Genomic DNA, 21,874 nt, shown 5'->3' on the forward strand with positions numbered 1-21,874 from the left:
CACAGACACGTGTGGGGGGGTTGTTTTCGGGTCTTTTATTTGCTTAAGCTGCCGCCCCCGCGGCAGGGCAATACAACTCATGGGGGGGGTCGGTACAGGAGACCCCCCCCGCCCCGGGCCCTCCTGCCCCCCATTCCCCCCCCTCTTCAGCACCTTCCATTCCCCCTACCCCCTCTCCCCCCCCCACCAGTGGTTAATAGCACAGGAAAGGAACAGAAACCTCCGAGCGGGAGGGGGCTTCTGCCAGCGACCCCCTGCTCCCCAACCCCCCTGCACCTCGACTCCCCCCCCCCAGCTAAGCACAGACCCGCTGCTCATGCTGAGGGATGTTCTTCCCCCCCTAAAAAACAGCCCCCCCGCCCCTGCAAGCTGGTTGGGAGTGGGGAGTTTTGTGGCCCCGGCAGGCTCTGCCTGAGAAGGTGCCAACTTGTTTCACACCCAATTGGGGGGGGGACCCTCTTCCCACCCCCTCTCCCCCATTGGAGGCTGGTCCCTTTAAGGCAATAGTGCTCACACGTTTGTACTGGTGACCCCTTTCACACAGCCAGCCCCCGCGTGCGACCCCCCGTACATTAAAAACACTGTTTAAATATTTAACACCATTATAAATGCTGGCAGCAAAGGGGGGTTTGGGGTGGAGGCTGACAGCTCATGACCCCCCAATAACCTCACGACCCCCTGAGGGGTCTCGACCCCGTCTGAGAACCCCTCATCTAAGGCCACAGTGTAGCATCAGCTGGGGGGAGGGGTAGAAAACACCCTCTTATTTGGGGGTCTTGCTGGGGGGGGGGAGAATCTCCTGCCTGGGGGGGGGAAGGGCTCCTACCCCCCACACACAGGGAGAGGGGGAGGGGCAGGCCTGCCAGAACCCTTGTGGGAACCAGAGTAGCAGATCAGTGTCTCCTCCCCCCCCCCCAAGGAAATCTGGGGCAGATTCCCCCTCCCAGCCAGCCAGGAGGGGGGGGGGCTGTAGAGAGGGGAGGATGGGGGGCCATCCCCTTTGCCTGTGCCCTTCCCCCCAACCCCCTCCATGGCCAGCACAGAGCCGATGTGCGGATCCTGTTCCCAGCCGGGGGGCCCTACGCCCTGGCTATTCCCCGGCCCCCAGAGGTCCTGGGCAGGGGGCTCCCCCAGCCCCTCACTCGCGGTGCGGCCCCTGGGCGGCGGGGGGGGCGGGCCGGGGCAGGGCGCGGCCCAGGAGCAGCAGGGCCAGGGCGCCCAGGTGGACGCAGAAGTAGACGGAGCGCCAGTACTGCAGGGTGGCGCCCAGCTCCAGCAGCACGAAGCCCATGCACATGTAGTCGTAGGCCCGCATCTTGAGGAACCAGTGCAGCCAGGCGCCCCAGGAGCGGTCGGGCTCCGGCTCCGGCGCCGCCCCCCGGCGCCCCCGCAGCCCGGCCTCCATCGCCCCCTCGGCCGCCAGGCACAGCGGGATGGTCAGGAAGCTGAGGTAGTAGCCGGGATGCAGGCCGTGCCAATAGGCCGAGATCAGCATGGTCCAGCCGCTCCTGGGGGGGGGGGGGGGGGACAGGGAGGGCGGGGTTCGCGGGGGGGGCGGGCTGAGGCCCCCCCCACATCCCCGAACCCCCCCCCCGTTTGAAGCTGTCCCGAGATTTCACCTCTATTCCCTTCTATGAGCGCCCCTATGTCCCCCCACGACTCTCCCTCCCCCTGGTATCCACCCCCCCATGAGACACCCCCCACCCATGATTTCCCCTTTATGCCCCATATTGGGTCCTTCATCCTCCCCCTGCCACAAGGCCCCCCCCACATAACCCCACATCTCCGAGCCCCCCATCTGACCCCCCACCCCAGAATCTGCAAGCGTCCCCCCGTTACCTCCTCCCCCTGATCTCCAAGCCCCCCTTGATCTGCGAGCACCCCCACCCCAGGGATCTTCGAGCCCCCCACCCCATGGTCTCCCCCTCGTGGCTCCCCGCGCCCCCCCCACCTCATGACGTAGGAGCGGAAGGGGGCGCTCTTGTAGATGTACTGGGCCAGCCACCACTGCACGCTCATGTTCCAGTACCGCATGCCGTCCCGCACCCGCACGCAGAAGTCGGTGCCGTACGGGTCGATGTTCTTGATGGTCTCGTAGTCGTACTCGGGGGGAGCCGCCCCTGGCGCCCCCTCCTCCGCACTGGGATGGGGGAGAGCACTCAGTGACAGGGAACCAGACCTCGCCCCGGGGCCGCATGGGAGCCGGCGCCCCCTAGAGGGGACAGGTCCCGGGCCCCATTCCCCACCCCCCTGAGCCAGCCAGTCACAGCCCTGGGGCCGGGTGGGAGCCAGCGCCCCCTAGAGGGGACAGGCCCCAGGCCCCATTCCCCACCCCCCTGAGCCAGCCAGTCATAGCCCTGGGGCCAGATGGGAGCTGGCGCCCCCTAGAGGGGACAGGCCCCGGGCCCCATTTCCCGCCCCCCTGAGCCAGCCAGTCCCTGCCCTGGGGCCGGATGGGAGCTGGCGCCCCCTAGAGGGGAGAGGCCCCGGGCCCCATTCCCTGCCCTGGGGCCGGATGGGACCGGCACCCCCTAGAGGGGACAGGCCCCGGGCCCCATACCCTGCCCTGGGGCTGGGTGGCAGCCGGCGCCCTGGAGGGGCAGGCCCGTGGGCGCACCTGGGGCAGTGGACGGTGGGGCCCCCGCCGGGGCGGGCGCGGGCGGCCCTGGGGTAGGCCCCGAAGGCGGCGGCGATGCAGGCGCACTCGGCGCAGAGCCAGGCCACGTAGAAGCGCATGCGGAAGACGAAGAAGACGGGCACCATGTAGAAGAGGCGGAAGGGCAGCGCCCGGGCGGCGAAGGCCTCGCTCCGCACGTACTCCAGCGGGAAGAGCCAGGCGGCCCCCAGGAAGAGCAGCCCGTAGACCGGCACCAGCCTGGCCCGCGCCACCAGGGGGCGCCAGCTGGGGATGGCCTGCGAGTCTGGCTGCTGCAGCCAGTCCAGGTGGGTCCTGTAGCGGAAGAAGGGGCCTGGGGGCGGGGGGGGGCGTATGGGGATGGAGGGTGACGGGAGAGGAGGGGTGGGGGGGGGAGAGGTAGATGAGGAAGGAGGCCGGAGGGAGGAAAGAATGAAAGGGGGAAAAGGAGAGAAATACAGTTAAAGGTAACAGTGGAAAAGACTCCGGCTGGACCCCCTCCCACCACAGAGCTAGGGAGTGAACCCAGGCGTCCTGGCTCCCAGCTCCCCCCTGCTCTGACCACTAGCCCCCCCCCTCCCCAGAGCTGGGGAGAGAACCCAGGCGTCCTGGCTCCCAGCCCCCCCCCGCTCTAACCACTAGCCCCCACTCCCCTCGCAGAGCCAGGCAGAGAACCAGGTGTCCGGCCGCCCCGTACCTGTCATGAGCCCCACGTAGCAGTAACTGTAGCAGAGGATCGAGCCCAGCCCCGGCACGCTGGGGATCAGCCCCATCGCGGGGCCCTTGGTGAACGAGGTGACGTCCTGCTTCTTGGCCCGACTGATCTCCTGCACCTCATTGGCCAGGCTCACCATCTAGGGCAGGGGGAGCAACCCACGGGGTAAGCGCCCCCTACAGGACCACTGCCACGGTACCGCGCCCCCTAGTGCCCCACCACCACACCACAGGGCCCACCCCCACTGCCACAGCACAGTGCCCCCAGTGCCTCACACCACACCAAAGCACCCCCCACCCCCTGCTGCCACAGCACCACGCCCCCCACGCCCCGTGGCACAGCACCCCCCAGCCACAGCAGAGCCCCCCCTAGCGTCCCGCCGCCATGGCGCCCCCCACGCCTCACAGCACAACACCCCCTAGAGCCCCGCCGCCACAGCACCCACCCACACCCCATGGCACAGCGCCCCCTACTGCCCCACAGCCGCAGCACAGCGGCACCCCGCTGCCACAGCACAGCACCCCCTGGTGCCCCAGAGGGGCCAGCAGTGACCAGGAGCGCAGAGCGCCCCCTGCTGAGCCTCCTCACCCCACCCCACCCCCTGCAGCACCTTGAGGGTCAGCAGCAGCTGCACGGCGTTGGTGAAGGGGGTGGGGGCCGGCAGCCCGAAGAAAGTCACTGTCCGGAAGAAGAGCAGGTAGGAGAAGGTCCAGCCGAGGGTCAGGTAGTGACAGGACCTGGCGGCAGAGGGCGGGTTAATTGGCCACACTCCCAGTATCCTCTGCTCCCATCACCACCCCCCAACCCCTCCCGGCTCCCAGAATCCCCTGCTCCCGTCACCCCCAACCCCTCCTGGCTCCCGGAATCCCCTGCTCCCATCACCACCCCCCAACCCCTCCCGGCTCCCGGAATCCCCTGCTCCCATCACCACCCCCCAACCCCTCCCGGCTCCCAGAATCCCCTGCTCCCGTCACCCCCCAACCCCTCCCGGCTCCCGGAATCCCCTGCTCCCATCACCACCCCCCAACCCCTCCCGGCTCCCAGTATCCTCTGCTCCCATCACCACCCCCCAACCCCTCCCGGCTCCGAGAATCCCCTGCTCCCGTCACCCCCCAACCCCTCCCGGCTCCCAGAATCCCCTGCTCCCATCACCACCCCCCAAGCCCTCCTGGCTCCCAGAATCCCCTGCTCCCATCACCCCCCAACCCCTTCCGGCTCCCAGAATCCCCAGCTCCCATCACCACCCAACCCCTCCCGGCTCCCAGAATCCCTTGCTTCCATCACCCCCCCCAACCCCTCCCGGCTCCCAGAATCCCCAGCTCCCATCACCACCCCCCAACCCCTCCTGATTCCCAGTATCCTCTGCTCCCATCACCACCCCCTAATCCCTCCCGGCTCCCAGAATCCCCTGCTCCCATCACCACCCCCCAACCCCTCCCAGCTCCCAAAATCCCCTGCTCCCATCACCACCCCCAACCCCTCCCTGCTCCCAGAATCCCCTGCTCCCATCACCACCCCCCAACCCCTCCCAGCTCCCAGAATCCCCTGCTCCCGTCACCCCCCAACCCCTCCCGGTTCCCAGAATCTCCTGCTCTGGCCCCCCCAATCCCTCCCGGTTCCCAGAATCCTCTGCTCCTGTCACCCCTCCACCCCCTCGCGGTTCCCAGACTCCCCTGCTCCCCTCCGCTCTCCCCCAACTGCTCCCGGCTCCCAGAATCCCCTGCTCCCGTCACCCCCCCAACCCCTCCCGGCTCCCAGAATCCCCTGCTCCCATCACCCCCCTACCCTCTCCACAGCTCCCAAAATCCCCCCTCCACTCCACCTACAAGACCTCTCTCCTCTGCCAGGTGTCCTAACTCCTTCCTTACCGGGGGGAGAGGCTGAGAATGACCCATGAGCCCAGGATGGTGACCAGGGAGTGTGCAAGGTGTGGATGTTGCAGGTGACCAGCGTCAGGAGCAGCCCCACGGCTGCCCCCCCAAATTGCTTCACTTGGTGTCCTGGTGGGGGGGAGGAGGAAAGAGACATAGATCAGATCCCAGCTCCCTTCCCACTGAGACACCCGGGGAGCAAAGTCAGCTGGGACTTCGGGCGACCTGGGCAGGGGAGCGGGGAATGGGGTACGGGGCCTCTCCCCTCTAGGGGGTGCCAGCTCCCATCCAGCCTTGGGGAGGGGGGTTGGCTGGCTTGGGGGGCAGGGAATGGGGCACAAAGGAGCTCAGGAGGTGGGGCTCCTGTACCCCCAAACACCCATCCCCTATCGATGGGACCCCAGAGTCCAGGAGCTTCTACTACAAGACTGGCAGGGGGAAGCTAGTGCCAGGGTCCCCCGCCCCCACACGCCAGCCCCCTTAAAATACCTCCAGATCCCTTCTAGCTCGAGACAAACCCAACCCCCCCTCCCCGAGCTGAACCGGAATGGAGAGAGGAAATCTTGCAAGAGGAAGCTGAGGTGAGGAAACCCCAAACGGGGCTGGGTGGGGCACACTGGAGGGAATGGGGGGATGGGCCCTTGTTGGTGGGAAAGGGGAGGGTCTCTTTGGTGGGACTTTTTCCAGCCCCAATCCCTGTCTCTCCACAGCAATGGCATGAAGGGGAGGGGCCAGAGTTGCCCTCCCAGTCGGAGTCACTCACCCCCTCTCTTGAAGACAAAGCCAATGGGGATAGAGAAAAGCAACACGGCCAGGTAGGTCCACTCCTCCGGGGTCATCCCAGCTCTGCGGGGGGAGGGGGGGGGAGGAGGAAAAAACAGTGTCGGGCAGTTCCACAGGCCACCCACCCCACCGGAGCGGGGGGCAGCAGCTGCAGGGGGCGCTGAGGGCTCTGCTCCTCTGTAGATCGTAGAGGAAGAGTAGGGAGGGGAGATCCAGCCCCAGGGCAGGGACTGGCTCGGGGGGGCGGGGAATGGGGCCCGAGGCCTCTCCCCTCTAGGGGCGCTGGCAGCAGCTGGCGTCCGTTGCTCTCATTCCACGGCCTGGGGGGTGTATCGAGTTTGCAGAGTCTCAGCCCCGCTCCCAGGAGCCCCCATCGCCCAGCCCATCTGTGTGCCCTCTGCCCCCCCACAGCCGAGTGGCCATGGGCTGGATGGGCCAGAGAGACCCAGCCTTGGGGGGTGGACACTAAGAGAGCAAAGTGGGGGGGGGGGGCTCAGTGCTTATGCGACATAAAATGGGGAGCTGTGGGGGGAGGGCAGCAGCAGGGTGCCCTCGGCTCTGGGGGGTGCACAGCCACTGCCAGGCCGGTACCTACACCCCAGTTCACCCACAAGGGACTAGTGGCCACTGCCCAGCCCCCTCCCCAGACACTCCCCCCCACACCCAACGGCACAGCCACATTCGCTCCTCAGCCCTCCTGGCATGAACCCCTCAGCAAGTGGGGTCTAGTGGTTAGAGCCAGGGGTTGAGGGCTGGGCCCCAAGTTCTATCCCACATGAGCTCCCTGCTCCCTCCACCTCCATCTAAACCCCCAGCCCCTAATTTCCAATCTCTAATCCTTGCAGCTCACGCCCCACATTAGCCACTGCTGGTGCTGGGGAGAGAGGGGAACACACCCCTCCCCGTTTAATCTCCCCACACCCATTAATCCTCTCTGTTAGGGGAGCTCCTAGAGTCCCTCATCCCAGACCAGCCCCTCATTGTGCCAGGCGCTGTACATTATTTATTAGTTGTATTACAGTGGCTCCTAGCCCTGAACCCATTGCACCATGCGCTGTACGTTATTTATTAGGTGTATTATGGTAGCTCATAGCCTTGCACCCATTGTGCCAGGCACTGTACATTTGAGGTGTATTGCAGTAATTTCTATCCCCGCCCCCATTGTGCCAGGCGCTGTACGTTATTAGGTGTATTATGGTAGCTCATAGCCCTGCATCCATTGTGCCAGGCACTGTACATTTGAGGTGTATTGCAGTAATTTCTATCCCCGCCCCCATTGCGCCAGGCGCTGTACGTTATTTATTAGGTGTATTATGGTAGCTCATAGCCCTGCATCCATTGTGCCAGGCACTGTACATTTGAGGTGTATTGCAGTAATTTCTATCCCCGCCCCCATTGCGCCAGGCACTGTACGTTATTTATTAGGTGTATTACGGTGGCTCCTAGCCCTGCTCCCATTTTGCACCAGGGGCTGTACGTTATTTATTAGGTGTATTATGGTAGCTCGTAGCCCCACACCCATTGCACCAGGTGCTGTACAAACACACAGCTCCCACCCCCTGCAGCTCACCCCCAGATTAGCAGTCCGGCAGGGGGGGTGAGGGGGCAGACAGGGGTTTTAGAAAAGGTGGGAACCCCACATCAGGTGGGGATGGGAAACACCCTGGAGTTTCTCCCCCCCCCTCCCCACAATTCAAGTGCAGCCCCACAGCCCTCAAGTTCACAGCCTTACTCACCAGCACCAACTTCTCCCGATGGGGGGGGGGGTCAGTGCAGAATTCACACCCCTGGGGGCACCTTTGCACGAACTCACACCCCTGCGAACGATTCCCTCCCCTATCCACCTACCCACCCAGTCCCTTACTTTGCTGCCTGCCCGCCCTCAGCTCACTTCCTCCGCGGCCTGCACCCATTGGGCCCTGCAATTTGCAACCCCCCCCACTGTCCACCCCTGCTCGGGTATTGGCCAATGGGGCCGTCGCTCAGCTGCGAGAACCCCGCCCCCTCGCCTTGCAGGAGCAGAGGGACCAGCCAGCTTGGTTTGCAAACACCCCCCAGAGCTGGGTGCAGGGAAGCCCAGGGGTGAAGGTGAGTGAGCTGGGGAATGGGGGGTGGGGGTAGCCCTTGGAGAAGAGGTTACCCACAATGCCCTGGGGGAAAGAAGCAAGGTTTGGTATAGGTGCGTATAGCCCTTTAAGAAATTGTTTCCCAGAATTCCTTTGGGGGTTAAGTTGTGGGGGGTGGCCCTTTAAGAATGGGTTACCCAGAATACCTTGCGGGGAAAGGGGAGGTTTTCTATTTTTAGTGTGTGGCCCTTTAAGAAACTGTTTCCCAGAATCCTTTGTGTGTGGGGGGGCGTCAATGGACGTTTTTAAGAATGGGACTCCCAGAATGCCTTGGGGCAGTGGGCGTGGTTTGGTGTGGGTGGGTGTGGCCCTTTAAAGGGATTCCCCTCTTGTGGCCAGAACCAGACTCCCTGGAAAGGGGCTTTCCCAGCATCCTCTGGGGCATCAGCACCACTTGGCCACTCTAGCCGCAGGGCATGCTGGGATAGTGGCACCCCTTGCCCCAAAGCATGATGGGATTGCAGTGCACCCCCCCATCCCATCCCTAGCCCCAGGGAATGCAGGGATTGTGCCCCCCCTGCCCTGGGGCATGCTGGGATAGCGGCACCCCTTGCCCCAAAGCATGATGGGATTGCAGTGCACCCCCCCCCATCCCATCCCTAGCCCCAGGGAATGCAGGGATTGTGCCCCCCCTGCCCTGGGGCATGCTGGGATAGCGGCACCCCTTGCCCCAAAGCATGATGGGATTGCAGTGCACCCCCCCCATCCCATCTCTAGGCCCAGCGAATGCAGGGATTGTGCCCCCTCCCTACCCTGGGGCATGCTGGGATTGCCCCCCGCCTGGGCTGGGGGCCTGGTGGGGGACCTGGCCATGGCAGTGGGGCCTAGTCTCAGGGCATGCTGGGATTGTGGCACCCCCTGCCCCAGAGCATGCTGGGATTGTGGTGCCCTGCCCCAGAAGTAGCCGCATCTCAGCCCTGGGCGAGGGGTCCCCGTATAACCAGCCCCCGCACCCTGCCCCAGAGGGGCCATGTCCCTCACTCTCGCCGCTCCCCTCCCTGCAGCTGCCGCAGCGCCATGATCCGGATCCACGTGCTGGAGGGGGCGGCTCTGGTGTGGAGCGCGGAGGACGCCCGGGAGATCCGTGAGCGGTTCCGGCTGGTGGGGACCCTGGTGGGGGCGCTGGCCCGCAAGCCCCGGCAGAACGCCCGCCTGGGCCTCCCCCTGCAGCTGCTCCCCGAGGAGGCCCGGCTGCTTGCCGAGCTGGGCGCAGCCGTCCTGGTGAGGGGCACCGAGACCCAGCCCCCGGCGGAAGGGGAGGAACCGACCCAGGTGAGGGACCCTGGGCTTTGCTCCTCCAGGGGGTGCCCCAGGGCAGGGACTGGCTGGCTCAGGGCAGGGAATGGGGCCCAGGGCCTCTCCCCTCTAGGAGGTGCCTATTCCCATCCAGCCCCAGGGCAGGTGGTTGGCTTGGTCGGGGGGCAGGGAATGGGGCCAGGGGCCTCTCCCCTCTAGGGGGCGCCAGCTCCCATCCGGCCCCAGGGCAGGGACTGGCTGGCTCAGGGGGCAGGGAATGGGGCATGAGGCCTTTCCCCTCTAGGGGGCACCAGCTCCGGCAGAGGGGCAGAGCATGTTTGGGGCAGGTGTCCTGTGGGGGGATGGCTGTGCCATGCACCCCATACCGGAGCTAACCCCCTCTCCCCGAACCCAGGCATCCGAGGTGGAGGCCTACCAGCAGGAGCTGGAGGAGAGCTACCAGGAGCAGCAGCGCCTGGCTGGGGCAGAGAGGGGGGCCCTGCTGGCCCGGCTGGCCGAGCGCATCGCCCAGGGCCGAGCCCGCCGCAGAGAGCAGCGCGGGGAGACGCCAGGTGGGGCTGGGGCTCGGAGAGGAGACCTGCTAGGGAAACCCAGGGGCTGCAGAGAAGGGGGGGCTTAGTAGGGGGCACTGTCCCTGGTGGTAGGGCTGAGTTCAGCAGGACTCATTTGTGGATAAGCATCAGGCCCCCGTATACCCAGCCCCCGCACCCCACCCCAGAGGGACCACGTTCCAGCGCCGGGCGAGGGGTCCCCGTATACCCAGCCCCCGCACCCCACCCCAGAGGGACCACGTTCCAGCGCCGGGCGAGGGGTCCCCATATAGCCAGCCCCCGCGCACACCCCAGAGGGACCACGTTCCAGCGCCGGGCGAGGGGTTCCCGTATAGCCAGCCCCCGCACACACCCCAGAGGGGCCGTGTCCCATGAGGGGTCCCCATATACCTATCCCCCATGCCCCACCCCAGAGGCAGCCGCACTCCGGCCCCAGCTTCTCCTAGCCTGTTGCTCTCTCCACTCCCAGACACGGTGGAGGATTCGGGACTCCTGGATTCGCCCTTTGTCCTGCCCCGTGGCTCTATGATGGTCCAGCTGCCCACGGCGCGGCGGCGCCCGGGGCGGGTTGAGCGGGTGGACTGGACCTCCCCTTCCCCGGACTGGCCTCACGCCGGCCGCCCGGCCCACGAGGCCCGGTACCGCGTCTTCCGCGAGCTGTGGGGCAGGGGCTACTACCTGTCCGGAGGGAGCAAGTTTGGGGGAGACTTCCTTGTGTACCCAGGTAAGTGTGTGTGGGGGAGCCCTGGGGAGGGGAGCGGGGGCACCGCAGGCCCCAGAAGTGAGGGAGGGGCTGGGTTGGGGAGGATTGGAGGGGATGGGGCAGGGGGAAGCTGACCTGACCCCTCCCCCTTCTGCCTCTCCCCTGCAGGTGACCCCCTGCGGTTCCATGCCCACTACATCGCGCTGTGCTGCCCCCCGGGGGCCCCTCTCCCGCTCCACGCCCTGGTGGCTGCCACCCGCCTGGGCACCAGCGTCAAGAAGACCCTGCTGCTCTGCTCACCGGGCGCGGGCGGCGCCCTCGCCTTCACCTCCCTGCAATGGAGCGGGCTGCAGTGATCCCCGCGGGGGACAGCCAGGAACTGGGGGGCACAATCCGCTCCCAACCAGGCCTGGAGCACCCCTCCCCCCGGACCGAAGCCGGCCGGGGCAGGCGGGGCGCTGCTGGGTGCCCGCCGGCCCGGGGCTGAGCGGGGGACAAAGGATGTTAATAGAGAGGCAGCAGCAGAACTGGAGAGGGCTGCAGTCGGGAGTGAGGGGCACTGGCGGGGGGTGGGGTAGGGCACCAATAAGGAGGGGCTGTGGGTCGGGAGGGCACAGTCCAAGTTGGGAGGTGGGTTCGCCCCCAGACTGACCAAACTCCAGTAGGTTATGAACTTTTTTTAATTAAAACTGAACTTGCCAGAAAATAGATAGTATGTACTAACCCGCCCCCCCCCCCATTTGCAGGCAGGGCCCCCTCCCTGCCCAGAGGCATCCATAGGGAGGAGTGGGGGAGATAGTGGGCCCTGCCCCCAATCTGGGGTTAAAGTGGGAGGGGCCTGTCTGCGACCCCTCCCCCCGACAATGGATGTAAGTTTTCACCTGCCCCCTCTCTGCATTTGGGGGCCTGTCTCCCATCCCCCCAACCCCAGGGATTTGTGCACCCCCTGGGAGCTAGCTCTCCACCCCCATCAGTGTATGGCGGCAGCACCCAAAATATATTTGGAGTGAACCAACTCTTCCCCCCCCCCACCCATGCAGAATTGGTAGCCTCCGGAAGAATCCACCTCTCACAATAGAATGGGGGTGGTAATCCCCCCCATCCCAAGTAGTAGGAACCAAATTCAGACCAAACCATGTACAATTGAGGGGGAAATTAGCTTGAAATCAGCCCCCCCCCCATATCCACATTAGATGGTAGCTCCCCAAAACAAGCTGCAGAACAGTGCATTGTCTGGAGGCATGACCCCCCCCCCCAATGCAGAATGAAAGGGTCCAGGTCCAGACACCAACCCCCAAATTCTGACCAATGGTAGCAGTTGGAATAGTCCATGTGTAAGGAGAGGGTGGATAACACCAGATGTGGAAGCATTGTCTCCCCACCCCATTTCATGCAATGGTAGTAGCCACTAACTGGAACAGTCCACCTGCATGGAGCAAGGAGGGGGAAAGTTTGTGTTGAGGCTCATCTTGGGATCCCCTTCTTGCCTGTGCAATGGTAGCAGCCACTACATGGAGCAGACCAACTCCCCCCCCCCCCCCCCCAGCTTTCTCCCCTTTCTGTGCAATGGAAGCAGCAGACAGCTGGAATGGTCCATCTGCAAAGGGGAGGCTCCCCCCAAGCCAGACTCATCGCCCCCCACCAGGCTCTGCCCCGTCAGACACTGATGGTGCGGAAGACGGTGAAGCCGGACAGGGCGGTGGTGATCAGGACCCCCGGGCACTGCGGGTGCCAGTGCAGCTCCTTGATGTCGGTCTCTCCCTGGTGCACGAAGAGCAGCTGGGGGGGGATGGAGGCCAGGGCCGGGTCATCCTCACTCTCCCCCTCTCCCTCCTGGTCCCGCTCCACTGCCAGGTCCCACTGGGTCACCTGGTCGTCCGCACCAGCGGCTGCGAACACCCCCCCGTCCGTGGGGTGCCACTCCACCGAGGTGACGGGCGCCGTGTGCTGCTTGAAGGTCGCCACGCTGGTGCCTGTCTGGGGGGGGAAAGGGCAGCGGTGGGGGGGGGCTGCGGGTTGGGAGTGAGGAGCACTGGCAGAGCCGGGGGGGAGCCCAGGGCTTGGCTAGCAGGGGCTGCGGGTCGGGAGTGAGGGGCACCGGCAGAGCTGGGGGGAGCCCAGGGCCGGGCTAGCAGGGGCTGTGGGTCGGGAGTGAGGGGCACCGGCAGGGCTGGGGGAGCCCAGGGCTGGGCTAGCAGGGGCTGCGGGTCAGGAGTGAGGGGCACCGGCAGAGCTAGGGGGAGCCCAGGGCTGGGCTAGCAGGGGCTGCGGGTCGGGAGTGAGGGGCACCGGCAGAGCTGGGGGAGCCGGGGGGGGGTCACTGACCTGGAAGAGGCGCAGGTCCCAGACGCGCAGGGCCCCGTCGTCCCCCCCGCTGAGGAGGAAGGGCTCGTGGCGGTTCCAGCTGATGACGTTGACGTCGCTGGCGTGGGCCTGGCTGGCCGTCAGCATGCAGGCCCGGCCCGGCGCCGCCCGCACGTCCCACACCCGGATGGACCCGTCCGCTGAGCATGAGGCGAACACCTGGGCAAGAGGGGGTCAGGGCAGCGTGGCTGCGTGCCGGGGCCCATCCACCCCGGTATCCTGCCCTGCCCCTCCGGATCAGCCCCATGGGCCCATCTACCCCGGTATCCTGCCCTGCCCCTCCAGATCAGCCCCACGGGCCCATCCACCCCGGTATCCTGCCCTGCCCCTCCGGATCAGCCCCATGGGCCCATCCACCCCGGTATCCTGCCCTGCCCCTCCGGATCAGCCCCATGGGCCCATCCACCCCAGTATCCTGCCCTGCCCCTCCGGATCAGCCCCACGGGCCCATCCACCCCGGTATCCTGCCCTGCCCTGCCCCTCCGGATCAGCCCCACGGGCCCATCCACCCCGGTATCCTGCCCTGCCCCTCCGGATCAGCCCCATGGGCCCATCCACCCCGGTATCCTGCCCTGCCCCTCCGGATCAGCCCCATGGGCCCATCTACCCCAGTATCCTGTTTCTCCTGCCACTCACTGTAGCTTCTGTCGGTGACCACTGCAGGTCCTCCACGGAGGCGGTGTGGGCGGTGAAGGGGCGCTGGTCCACGTGCCATGTCCCGTCCGCCTTGGGGCTCCACAGGTGAATGTTCTTGTTTGAGTCACCAGTCACGAGACGGCCTGGGGGTGTGGGGAGAGCTGGGGTCACAGGGAGTTCCCCCAGCCGGTGCCCCTCATCCCCGACCCGCAGCCCTGTCACCCCCAGCCCTGCCAGTGTCCCTCACTCCCGACCTCCAGCCCCGTCACCCCCAGCTCTGCCGGTGTCCCTCACTCCCGACCCGCAGCCCCCAGCCAGCCGGTGCCCCTCATCCCCAACCCGCAGCCCTGCCAGTGCCCCTCACTCCCGACCCACAGCTCCCATCACCCCCAGCCCTGCCGGTGCCCCTCACTCCCGACCCGCAGCCCCGTCAGCCCCAGCTCTGCCAGTGTCCCTCACTTCCGACTCGCAGCCCCGTCACCCCCAGCTCTGCCGGTGCCCCTCATCCCCGACCCGCAGCCCTGCCAGTGCCCCTCACTCCCGACCCAGAGCCCCCATCACCCCCAGCCCTGCCGGTGCCCCTCACTCCCGACCTGCAGCCCCCGTCACCCTCAGCTCTGCCGGTGCCCCTCATCTCCGACCCGCAGCCCCATCACCCCCAGCCCCCCCGGTGCCCCTCACCCCCAACCCGCAGCCCCGTCACCCCCAGCCCTGCCAGTGTCCCTCACTCCCGACCCGCAGCCCCCAGCCAGCCGGTACCCCTCATCCCCGACCCGCAGCCCTGCCAGTGCCCCTCACTCCCGACCCGCAGCCCCATCACCCCCAGCTCTGCCAGTGCCCCTCACTCCCGACCCGCAGCCCCCTGCCACCCAGCGCCCCTCGGCTCACCGGGCACCATGGGGGACCAGTCCATGGCAAAGCCCTCAGTCATGTGTCCGGCAAAGGAGAAGAGGGGTTTGATTTTGGCCTGCTCCTCCCGCAGGAAGGTGGCCATGGCCTGAGGGTCCGAGATGGCCACCAGGGGGCGCTGCAGGTCGTAGATCTCCACCTGCCCTTTCTCTGACCAGACGGCAGCCACCTGCGTCCCGCCCAGCTGGGTGACCTGCGGGGAAGAAAGGGTTAACCCCGGCGCGGGGGTGGGGGCACCTGCTGCTGGGAGCAGGCTCACTGGGGGGCGCTGGCCGCAATGCCCCAGGCCAGCGCCAGGGGGCCTGTGCTGCTGGGAGCAGGTGAGGCTGCACTGGAGGGGGACGCTGCTCTGGGGGGCTCAGTGGGGGACTCTGCTCGGGGGGGCTTGATGCAAGGGGGCTCGGTGTGGAGCGCTGTGCGGGGGGGGTTCAGTGGGGGACTCTGCTCGGGGGGGGGGTTCGGCGCTGAGGGGCTCGGTGTGGGGCGCTGTGCTGGGGGGGGCTTGGCAGTGGGGGGGGGGGCGTACCCGGACACGGTTGATGCCCCCGTAGTGGGGGATCATGGCGAGCTCCAGCTGGGGCTTCTTCTCCTCCTCCTCGTCGTCCTCGTCGCTGTCACTATCCTCAGCGCCCACGGCCCCCGCTCCCGTGCGGTGCAGATTGTGCATCTTCATCACCAGCAGCCTGGCAGAGAGAGGGACCCCCTGAGCCCTACCCCCAGCCAGGGGCCCCAGCAGCGCCTGCGCCCCACGGAATGGGGCCCGGGGCCTCTCCCATCTGGCCCCAGGAATGGGGCCCAGGGCCTGTCCCCTCTAGGGGGCGTCGGCCTGAGCCCTGTCACTGGCTCAGCACCGAGGCGAAGGGCCCCAGGGTGCCAGCCCCCCAGCCCCCCTCTGTCTCAGGCAGGGAGGTTCTGGGGGACACCAGGGGCGACACGGGTGACCGCCCAGGGCTCTGTGCTCGGGGGGGTGCCGGCGCCGGGGAAGGGGCGGGCTCCGCTCCCCACTTGCGGGTGGGTCGGGCCGGCTCCCAGCCTGGGGCGGGGCTGAGGTCGGAGCTGTTTGTTGCCAGTTGCGGCTGGGGCGGGTCTGCCCCGGGCACCAGCTGCGGGTGCCCTGTGGGGCGAGCTGGGACCAGGGCTGGCTGTGCCCCCAGGGGCCAAGCTACGTCCACCCACCCCCAAGTGCCCGGGCAGCTGGGGCGCACCCGAGCTAGCAGCGAGCGCCCCTGGGGGTGCCCGACCTGGGGCAGTGCGGCGAAGCGGGGCTCCCTGGGCGGGTGTGCTGGGGAGCACACGGGGGTCGCCATGTCTGGGGAGAAGCAGGGTGGGGGGCTGCGTCTCTGCCCCACGGCCGCCCCCCGGGTCTGACCTGTTGGCCTGGGCACTCTCAGCCTGGGTGCCGGCGCAGAGCCGCAGGCTGAGCGGGAAGCGGCCGAGCTCCTGGCCCGGCGGGTCGGGCACCACGTCGAAACTCAGACAAGGGGCGCCTGTGGGGAGAAAGGGGGTGAGAGGGAGAAAGGGGCGTCTGTGCCCCACGGCCGCACCCCTGGCCTGTCACCCCCCGACCGACCGTTCCATACGGGGCCATCCTGCCTGCCCCATGTCTGTGCCCATCCCACCCTCCCACCCTCCCCACACTGCAGCCCCATGTCTGTGCCCACCCCCACCCTCCCCACACTGCAGCCCCATGTCTGTGCCCATCCCACCCTCCCGCCCGCCCCCCACTGCAGCCCCATGTCTGTGCCCACTCCCACCCTCCCCACACTGCAGCCCCATGTCTGTGCCCATCCCCACCCTCCCGCCTGCCCCCCACTGCAGCCCCATGTCTCTGCCCCCGTCCCGGCGCTGACCGGTGCCCGCCCGGTGGTACAGCACATAGGCCTCCTCGTCCATCACCAGCTCCTCGCCCGGCCCCGGCGGGGGGCCCCGGCCCGGCAGATAGACCCGCCGCGGGGGGGCCCCCTGCCCCTGCCCCTGCCCCTGCCCCTCCTCCTCCTCGTCCCCGCTGCTGCTGCTGCTGCTGCTGCTCCTCCTCCTCGCCCCGTCCCCGGCGGGGCGCCACGCTGCCTCCGCCATCTTGGGACAGGGCAGCGCACGCTGCGCGCCGGCGTCACTCACTTCCGCCCTCAGGCTGCGCGACGCCATCTTGGGAGAGGAGAAGAAGCGAAGCCGCGGCCATATTGGAAAAGGGCAACGGCCGCCATCTTGGAACGAGGCTGGGGGCCGCCCTCTTGGAAAGGGGCCTCGGTGATCCCAGCGCCGCCATTTTGACAAAGGGACAGGAGGAGCCGGCCGCCATCTTAGGAAGGGCGCAGCGGGGGCCGCCATCTTGGCAAAGGGCAACAGCGGCGCCATATTGACTGAGGGTAAACTCGTCAGAGCCGCTGCCAGCGCCATTTTCAGAAAGGGAAAATCCCCAGCACCGCCCCGGACGCCATCTTAACTGAGGGCAAACGAAGCCCCCCCCCATCTGGGCCTCACGGGCGCCATGTTGCATAAGGGCAACTGGGTGCCCCCAACACACACAGACATCCCATTATCACCATGGCGACCTAAATCTCCCCCACACTCTTACACCACACTGAACTGTCATGTGGGGTCAAAGCCCATCACCCTGGCAACGGGTGCCATCACTGGGGACATTTGTAACATGACATCACCACATCCGCTTGTGACATCATCACATCCTTATTGAGATCATTGTGGCCACTTGTGACATCATCCCGTCGCTGGCGATGTAACTGCTTTCCCTGGTGACCTCACCACATCCCCGATTATGTCATTGCCCCCCTTGTGATATCATCACCCGGGTCATAACATAGCTCAGTGGTTTGAGCATTGGCCTGCTAACCCCCAGGGTTGTGAGTTCAGTCCTTGAGGGGCCATTTAGGGATCTGGGGCAAAAATCTGTCTGGGGATTGGTCCTGCTTTGAGCAGTGGGTTGGACTAGAACCTCCTGAGCTCCCTTCCAACCCTGATCTTCTATGACCACTGATGGTCCTGCTGCCATGGAAACCAACATGGGGTTATCATGGCACCAATGACATCACAAGAGACTGCCTCATGATCTGGTGCAATGATGTCATGGGAGAAGTAATGATATTGTCAGATGCAGTGATGTCAGCGGGGGGGAGAGATGTTCCAAAGTATCGCCCAGGCCCTGCCCTGAAGCCCCTGTACTGCAGCACAGGCCCCCAGTGCCCCCTGGGGCATCGGGGTCAACCTTGACTGCCTGGGAGAATGCCCTTGACTGAGCCCCCAGTGCCCCCTGTTGGGCCCCCCACCCCGATCCCTATAGCTGAGCCCCCTCCCTCTCCCTGCAGCCCAGTGCCCCCTGCTGAGCCCCCTGCCCTGCTCCCTACAGCCCAGTGCCCCATTGCTCTGCTCTGGGGCATTGGGGCAAGCACTGACTGCCAGGGCAGAGAGCATCCCCTGTGGAGCTCCCTGCTGTGCCCCCACAACAAGTCTCCCCGCCCAGAGCTGGCCCAGCGGCCCCCAGCTCACAGGTAAGTGTCATGAATGATGGCGCTGGCTGCAGCGGGGCCACGACCCTCCCGCTCCAATGAGCACAGCAAATTTCACAGCTAAGCGGCCCCAGCTGGAGTCCTTCAGGCCGTGCTCATTGGCGATTTATGAGCCCAGCGAGGATGATAGGACAGAGACGCCGCAGCCTAAAAACTGGCCTAGTCGGGAGTGAGGGGCACTGGCAGGGCTGGGGGGGCAGGGGCTGTGGGTCAGGAGTGAGGGGCACCGGCGGAGCTGAGGGGGGCCCAGGGCTGGGTTAGCAGGGGCTGCAGATCGGGAGTGAGAGGCACCGGCAGAGCTGGGGGGAGCTCAGGGCTGGGCTAGCAGGGGCTGCGGTTCGGGAGTGAGAGGCACCAGCAGAGGGAGAGGAGCCCAGGGAGCTGCGGGTTGGGATAGAATCGCCATAGCTAGAGATTTCAGAGTAGCTGCCGTGTTAGTCTGTAGAGACTAACTAAGGTGCCACAAGTCCTCCTGTTCTTTTTGCGGCTACAGACTAACACGGCTGCTACTCGGAAACCTGCCATTATGCAAGGCGCTGCATTTAGCCGTATGGAGGGGAAATCCATCAACTTCATGAAATTAATGTGTTCGTCTCTAAGGTGCCACACGTACTCCTGTTCTTTCTGCATAGCTAGAGACTCTCCATTGCAGCAAGCGCCCACCAGGGGTCGCTGTGAGTTCACACCCACAGCACCTGGGGCCCTGGGCAGCTCCGTGCACTGAGGGGGAAGGGGCCCAAAGCCAGCAGCAGGGGGGTTAACAGCTCTCTGGACCTTCCCCAGGCAGGGGCAGTGCCAGAGATAACACCCCCCCCCCGCAGCACACATAACAGGCATCCCCCTCAATGTGCCCCTCGCTCCCGACCTGCAGCCCCCTGCCAGCCCAGCCCTGGGCTCCCCTCCACCCGCTCTGCCGGTGCCCCCCACTCCCGACCCGCAGCCCCCTGCCAGCCCAGCCCTGGGCTCCCCTCCCCCCGCTCTGCCGGTGCCCCCCACTCCCGACCCGCAGCCCCCTGCCAGCCCAGCCCTGGGGTTCCCCCGGTGAGAGCGCCCCCTGCTGGGGGGATGTCCCATGGCCCTGGGGTCCCACCCCAGGTGAGAGTGCCCCCTGCTGGGCTGACCCCTCTAGTCTGCCCTGGCCCCGCTTCCCCCACCATGGGCTCGTCCCCTGCTAGGGAGCCCCCCCACCCCAGGGCTGTCAGCCTGTCAGTGATGCTGCTGGGCAAGGGGTCCCCAGGGAGGAGCCAGGCTGAGCTGTCGGGGCTCCCTGCTGGGCTGTGGGGCAGGAGATGTCAGAGCAGCCCAGACAGCTGCGGGGGGAGGGACATGGAGGACAGAGGAGCGGGAAGGAGATGGCAGAGGAGGAGGGCGAGGGGGCTGGGGCAGGCAGACATGTGGGTGCTGGGACTGTAAGGTTCCCAGCCCACGGGTGGGTTTGGCTGAGGCCAGAGGTCTCCCCTGCCGGTGCCCCTCACTCCCGACCCGCAGCCCCTGCTAGCCCAGCCCTGGGCTCCCCCAGCCCTGCCGGTGCCCCTCACTCCCGACCCGCAGCCCCTGCCGCCGGCTGCGGCGCGACCCAGGGGAACCCCTGGGCTGCCTGCCAGCGGCTCAGACTCCCTCTCCCTCCCAGCGCAGCAACCGCTGAAAGGCTTTAAAAAAAAATTGGGGGCGCCGCTTTTTGGCACCCCCAAATGTTGGCGGCCTAGGCAACCACCTACTTGGCCTAAATGGTAGCACCAGCCCTGCTGTGGGGGCTCCGTTTACAGATGTCCCCAGGGCCTGGGCTCACGGCTCCATCCCTCGCCTTAACCCAGATGGTCTGGCAGGCGGCGGCAGCGCGGGGCTGAAATGCCAACCAGTGACACCAGCCGGGATGGGAGAAAGCCAGAGCCTGTCCCCTTGATGGGGTGCCGCTCTGATCCCCCAATGCGGGGGGCTGGCTCTGATCCCCCAGGGCAGGGGGCTGGCTCTGATCCCCCAGGGCGGGAGGCTGGCTCTGATCCCCCAGGGCAGGGACTGTCTCTGATCCCCCAGGGCGGGGGGCTGGCTCTGATCCCCCAGGGCAGGGGCTGGCTCTGATCCCCCATGGCGGGGGGCTGGCTCTGATCCCCCAGGGCAGGGGCTGGCTCTGATCCCCCATGGCGAGGGGCTGGCTCTGATCCCCCAGGGCAGGGGCTGGCTCTGAGCCCCCATGGCGGGGGGCTGGCTCTGATCCCCCAGGGCAGGGACTGGTTCTGATCCCCCATGGCGGGGGGCTGGCTCTGATCCCCCAGGGCAGGGGCTGGCTCTGATCCCCCAGGGCAGGGGCTGGCTCTGATCCCCCATGGCGGGGGGCTGGCTCTGATCCCCCAGGGCAGGGGACTGGCTCTGATCCCCCATGGCGAGGGGCTGGCTCTGATCCCCCAGGGCAGGGGCTGGCTCTGAGCCCCCATGGCGGGGGGCTGGCTCTGATCCCCCAGGGCAGGGACTGGTTCTGATCCCCCATGGCGGGGGGCTGGCTCTGATCCCCCAGGGCAGGGGCTGGCTCTGATCCCCCAGGGCAGGGGCTGGCTCTGATCCCCCATGGCGGGGGGCTGGCTCTGATCCCCCAGGGCAGGGGACTGGCTCTGATCCCCCAGGGCAGGGGCTGGCTCTGATCCCCCATGGCGGGGGGCTGGCTCTGATCCCCCATGGGAGGGGCTGGCTCTGATCCCCCAGGGCAGGGACTGGCTGGCTCAGGGGGGTGGGGAATGGGTCCCGGGGCCTTTCCCCTCTTGGGAGCCCGGCTCCCATGCAGCCCAGGGCAGGGACGTTAAACCCTTTATCTGCTGGCTCATCCCGCTGTCTATCTACCGCTCCTGCTGCCGCCCCAGGGCCGCCCTGGCCGAATCTCTGCCCTGCACTGTCCATGTGCCCCCCCAATCTGCCCCTCCCTGCCCTGCCGCCATGCTGCCTTTTCCGTGTTTAGTGTCACACTCTGAGGCCCCACGCCCTGCCAGGACCCCTGGATAACCAGCCCTTCATCCCAACCCCAGTGCCGGGCAAGGGGTCCGTGTGTAAACACCACAATGCACCACAGACAGCGATACACAACTGCAACACGACACACAGCGAGCTACCCCTGACTGTGCCCACACCCACACACCAGCAAGGGGGGTCACACCCACCCACGGACCAGGGCCAAGCCCCTCCAGCAGGGGGCAGCAGGGACACACACACACACACCCAGCAGGGGGCGGCAGGGACACACACACACACACACACACACTAGGGTGACCAGACAGCAAATGTGAAAAATCGGGACAGGGGGTGGGGGTAATAGGAGCCTATATAAGAAAAAGACCCAAAAATCGGGACTGTCCCTATAAAATCGGGACATCTGGTCACCCTACACACACACACACACATCCAGCAGGGGGCGGCAGGGACACACACACACACACACACATCCACCTCTATCCCCAGCTCTGGGAGGGGAGTAGGGGCTAGTGGTTAGAGCCGGGGGGGCTGGGAGCCAGGACTCCTGGGTTCTCTCCCTCCTTGGCCCCACTTGCTCGGTAACCTCCCTGCGCTCTCCCCTGCCTCTCCACAGCGAGCAGCTCTCCTGGCCCATCTGCTCAGCTCCTTTGGCTGCTAACGAACCAGTAATTACCTGTGGTGTGTGGCCAGGCTGGGCTGACAGCGGGGGGTGGTGGTGAACCCTGATAACCAGGCACCCCACCACCCTCACCTTAGGGCGAGAGACTCAGGGGGGTGGGGAATGGGGCCTGGGGCCTGTCCCCTCTGGGGGGCGCTGGCTCCCATCCGGCCCCAGGGCAGGG

The 21,874-nt window shown here is 66.5% G+C and overlaps 3 protein-coding genes across 3 annotated transcripts; 1 reads left to right on the forward strand and 2 right to left on the reverse strand.

Annotated features, from left to right (window-relative positions):
* Nucleotides 1-188: 188 nt before the first annotated feature.
* On the reverse strand, nt 189-7,893 carry MBOAT7 (membrane bound O-acyltransferase domain containing 7). Its single transcript, XM_044988921.1, is given in 9 exon segments — nt 189-1,508; nt 1,952-2,140; nt 2,618-2,969; nt 3,333-3,489; nt 3,961-4,087; nt 5,219-5,271; nt 5,274-5,350; nt 5,985-6,067; nt 7,741-7,893. Coding segments are annotated over 8 exon segments (1,401 nt in total). The 5' UTR covers nt 6,061-6,067; nt 7,741-7,893; the 3' UTR covers nt 189-1,138.
* On the forward strand, nt 5,983-11,171 carry TSEN34 (tRNA splicing endonuclease subunit 34). The gene is made up of 6 exons (XM_044988922.1): nt 5,983-6,036; nt 8,021-8,092; nt 9,135-9,402; nt 9,782-9,938; nt 10,408-10,662; nt 10,810-11,171. The coding sequence occupies exons 3-6, from the start codon at nt 9,148-9,150 to the stop codon at nt 10,995-10,997; spliced, it is 855 nt and encodes a 284-aa protein (XP_044844857.1). The 5' UTR covers nt 5,983-6,036; nt 8,021-8,092; nt 9,135-9,147; the 3' UTR covers nt 10,998-11,171.
* Nucleotides 11,172-11,194: 23 nt separating this feature from the next.
* GRWD1 (glutamate rich WD repeat containing 1) lies at nt 11,195-16,695 on the reverse strand. Its single transcript, XM_044988330.1, has 8 exons — nt 16,669-16,695; nt 16,401-16,536; nt 15,920-16,037; nt 15,077-15,233; nt 14,530-14,743; nt 13,642-13,784; nt 12,967-13,164; nt 11,195-12,618 (listed from the first exon to the last, which is right to left on the reverse strand). The coding sequence occupies exons 1-8, from the start codon at nt 16,693-16,695 to the stop codon at nt 12,298-12,300; spliced, it is 1,314 nt and encodes a 437-aa protein (XP_044844265.1). The 3' UTR covers nt 11,195-12,297.
* Between the last annotated feature and the right edge of the window lie 5,179 nt (nt 16,696-21,874).

This window comes from Mauremys mutica, chromosome 15 (assembly GCF_020497125.1).
Source record: "Mauremys mutica isolate MM-2020 ecotype Southern chromosome 15, ASM2049712v1, whole genome shotgun sequence".
In the NCBI taxonomy this organism is placed as follows: domain Eukaryota; kingdom Metazoa; phylum Chordata; order Testudines; family Geoemydidae; genus Mauremys; species Mauremys mutica.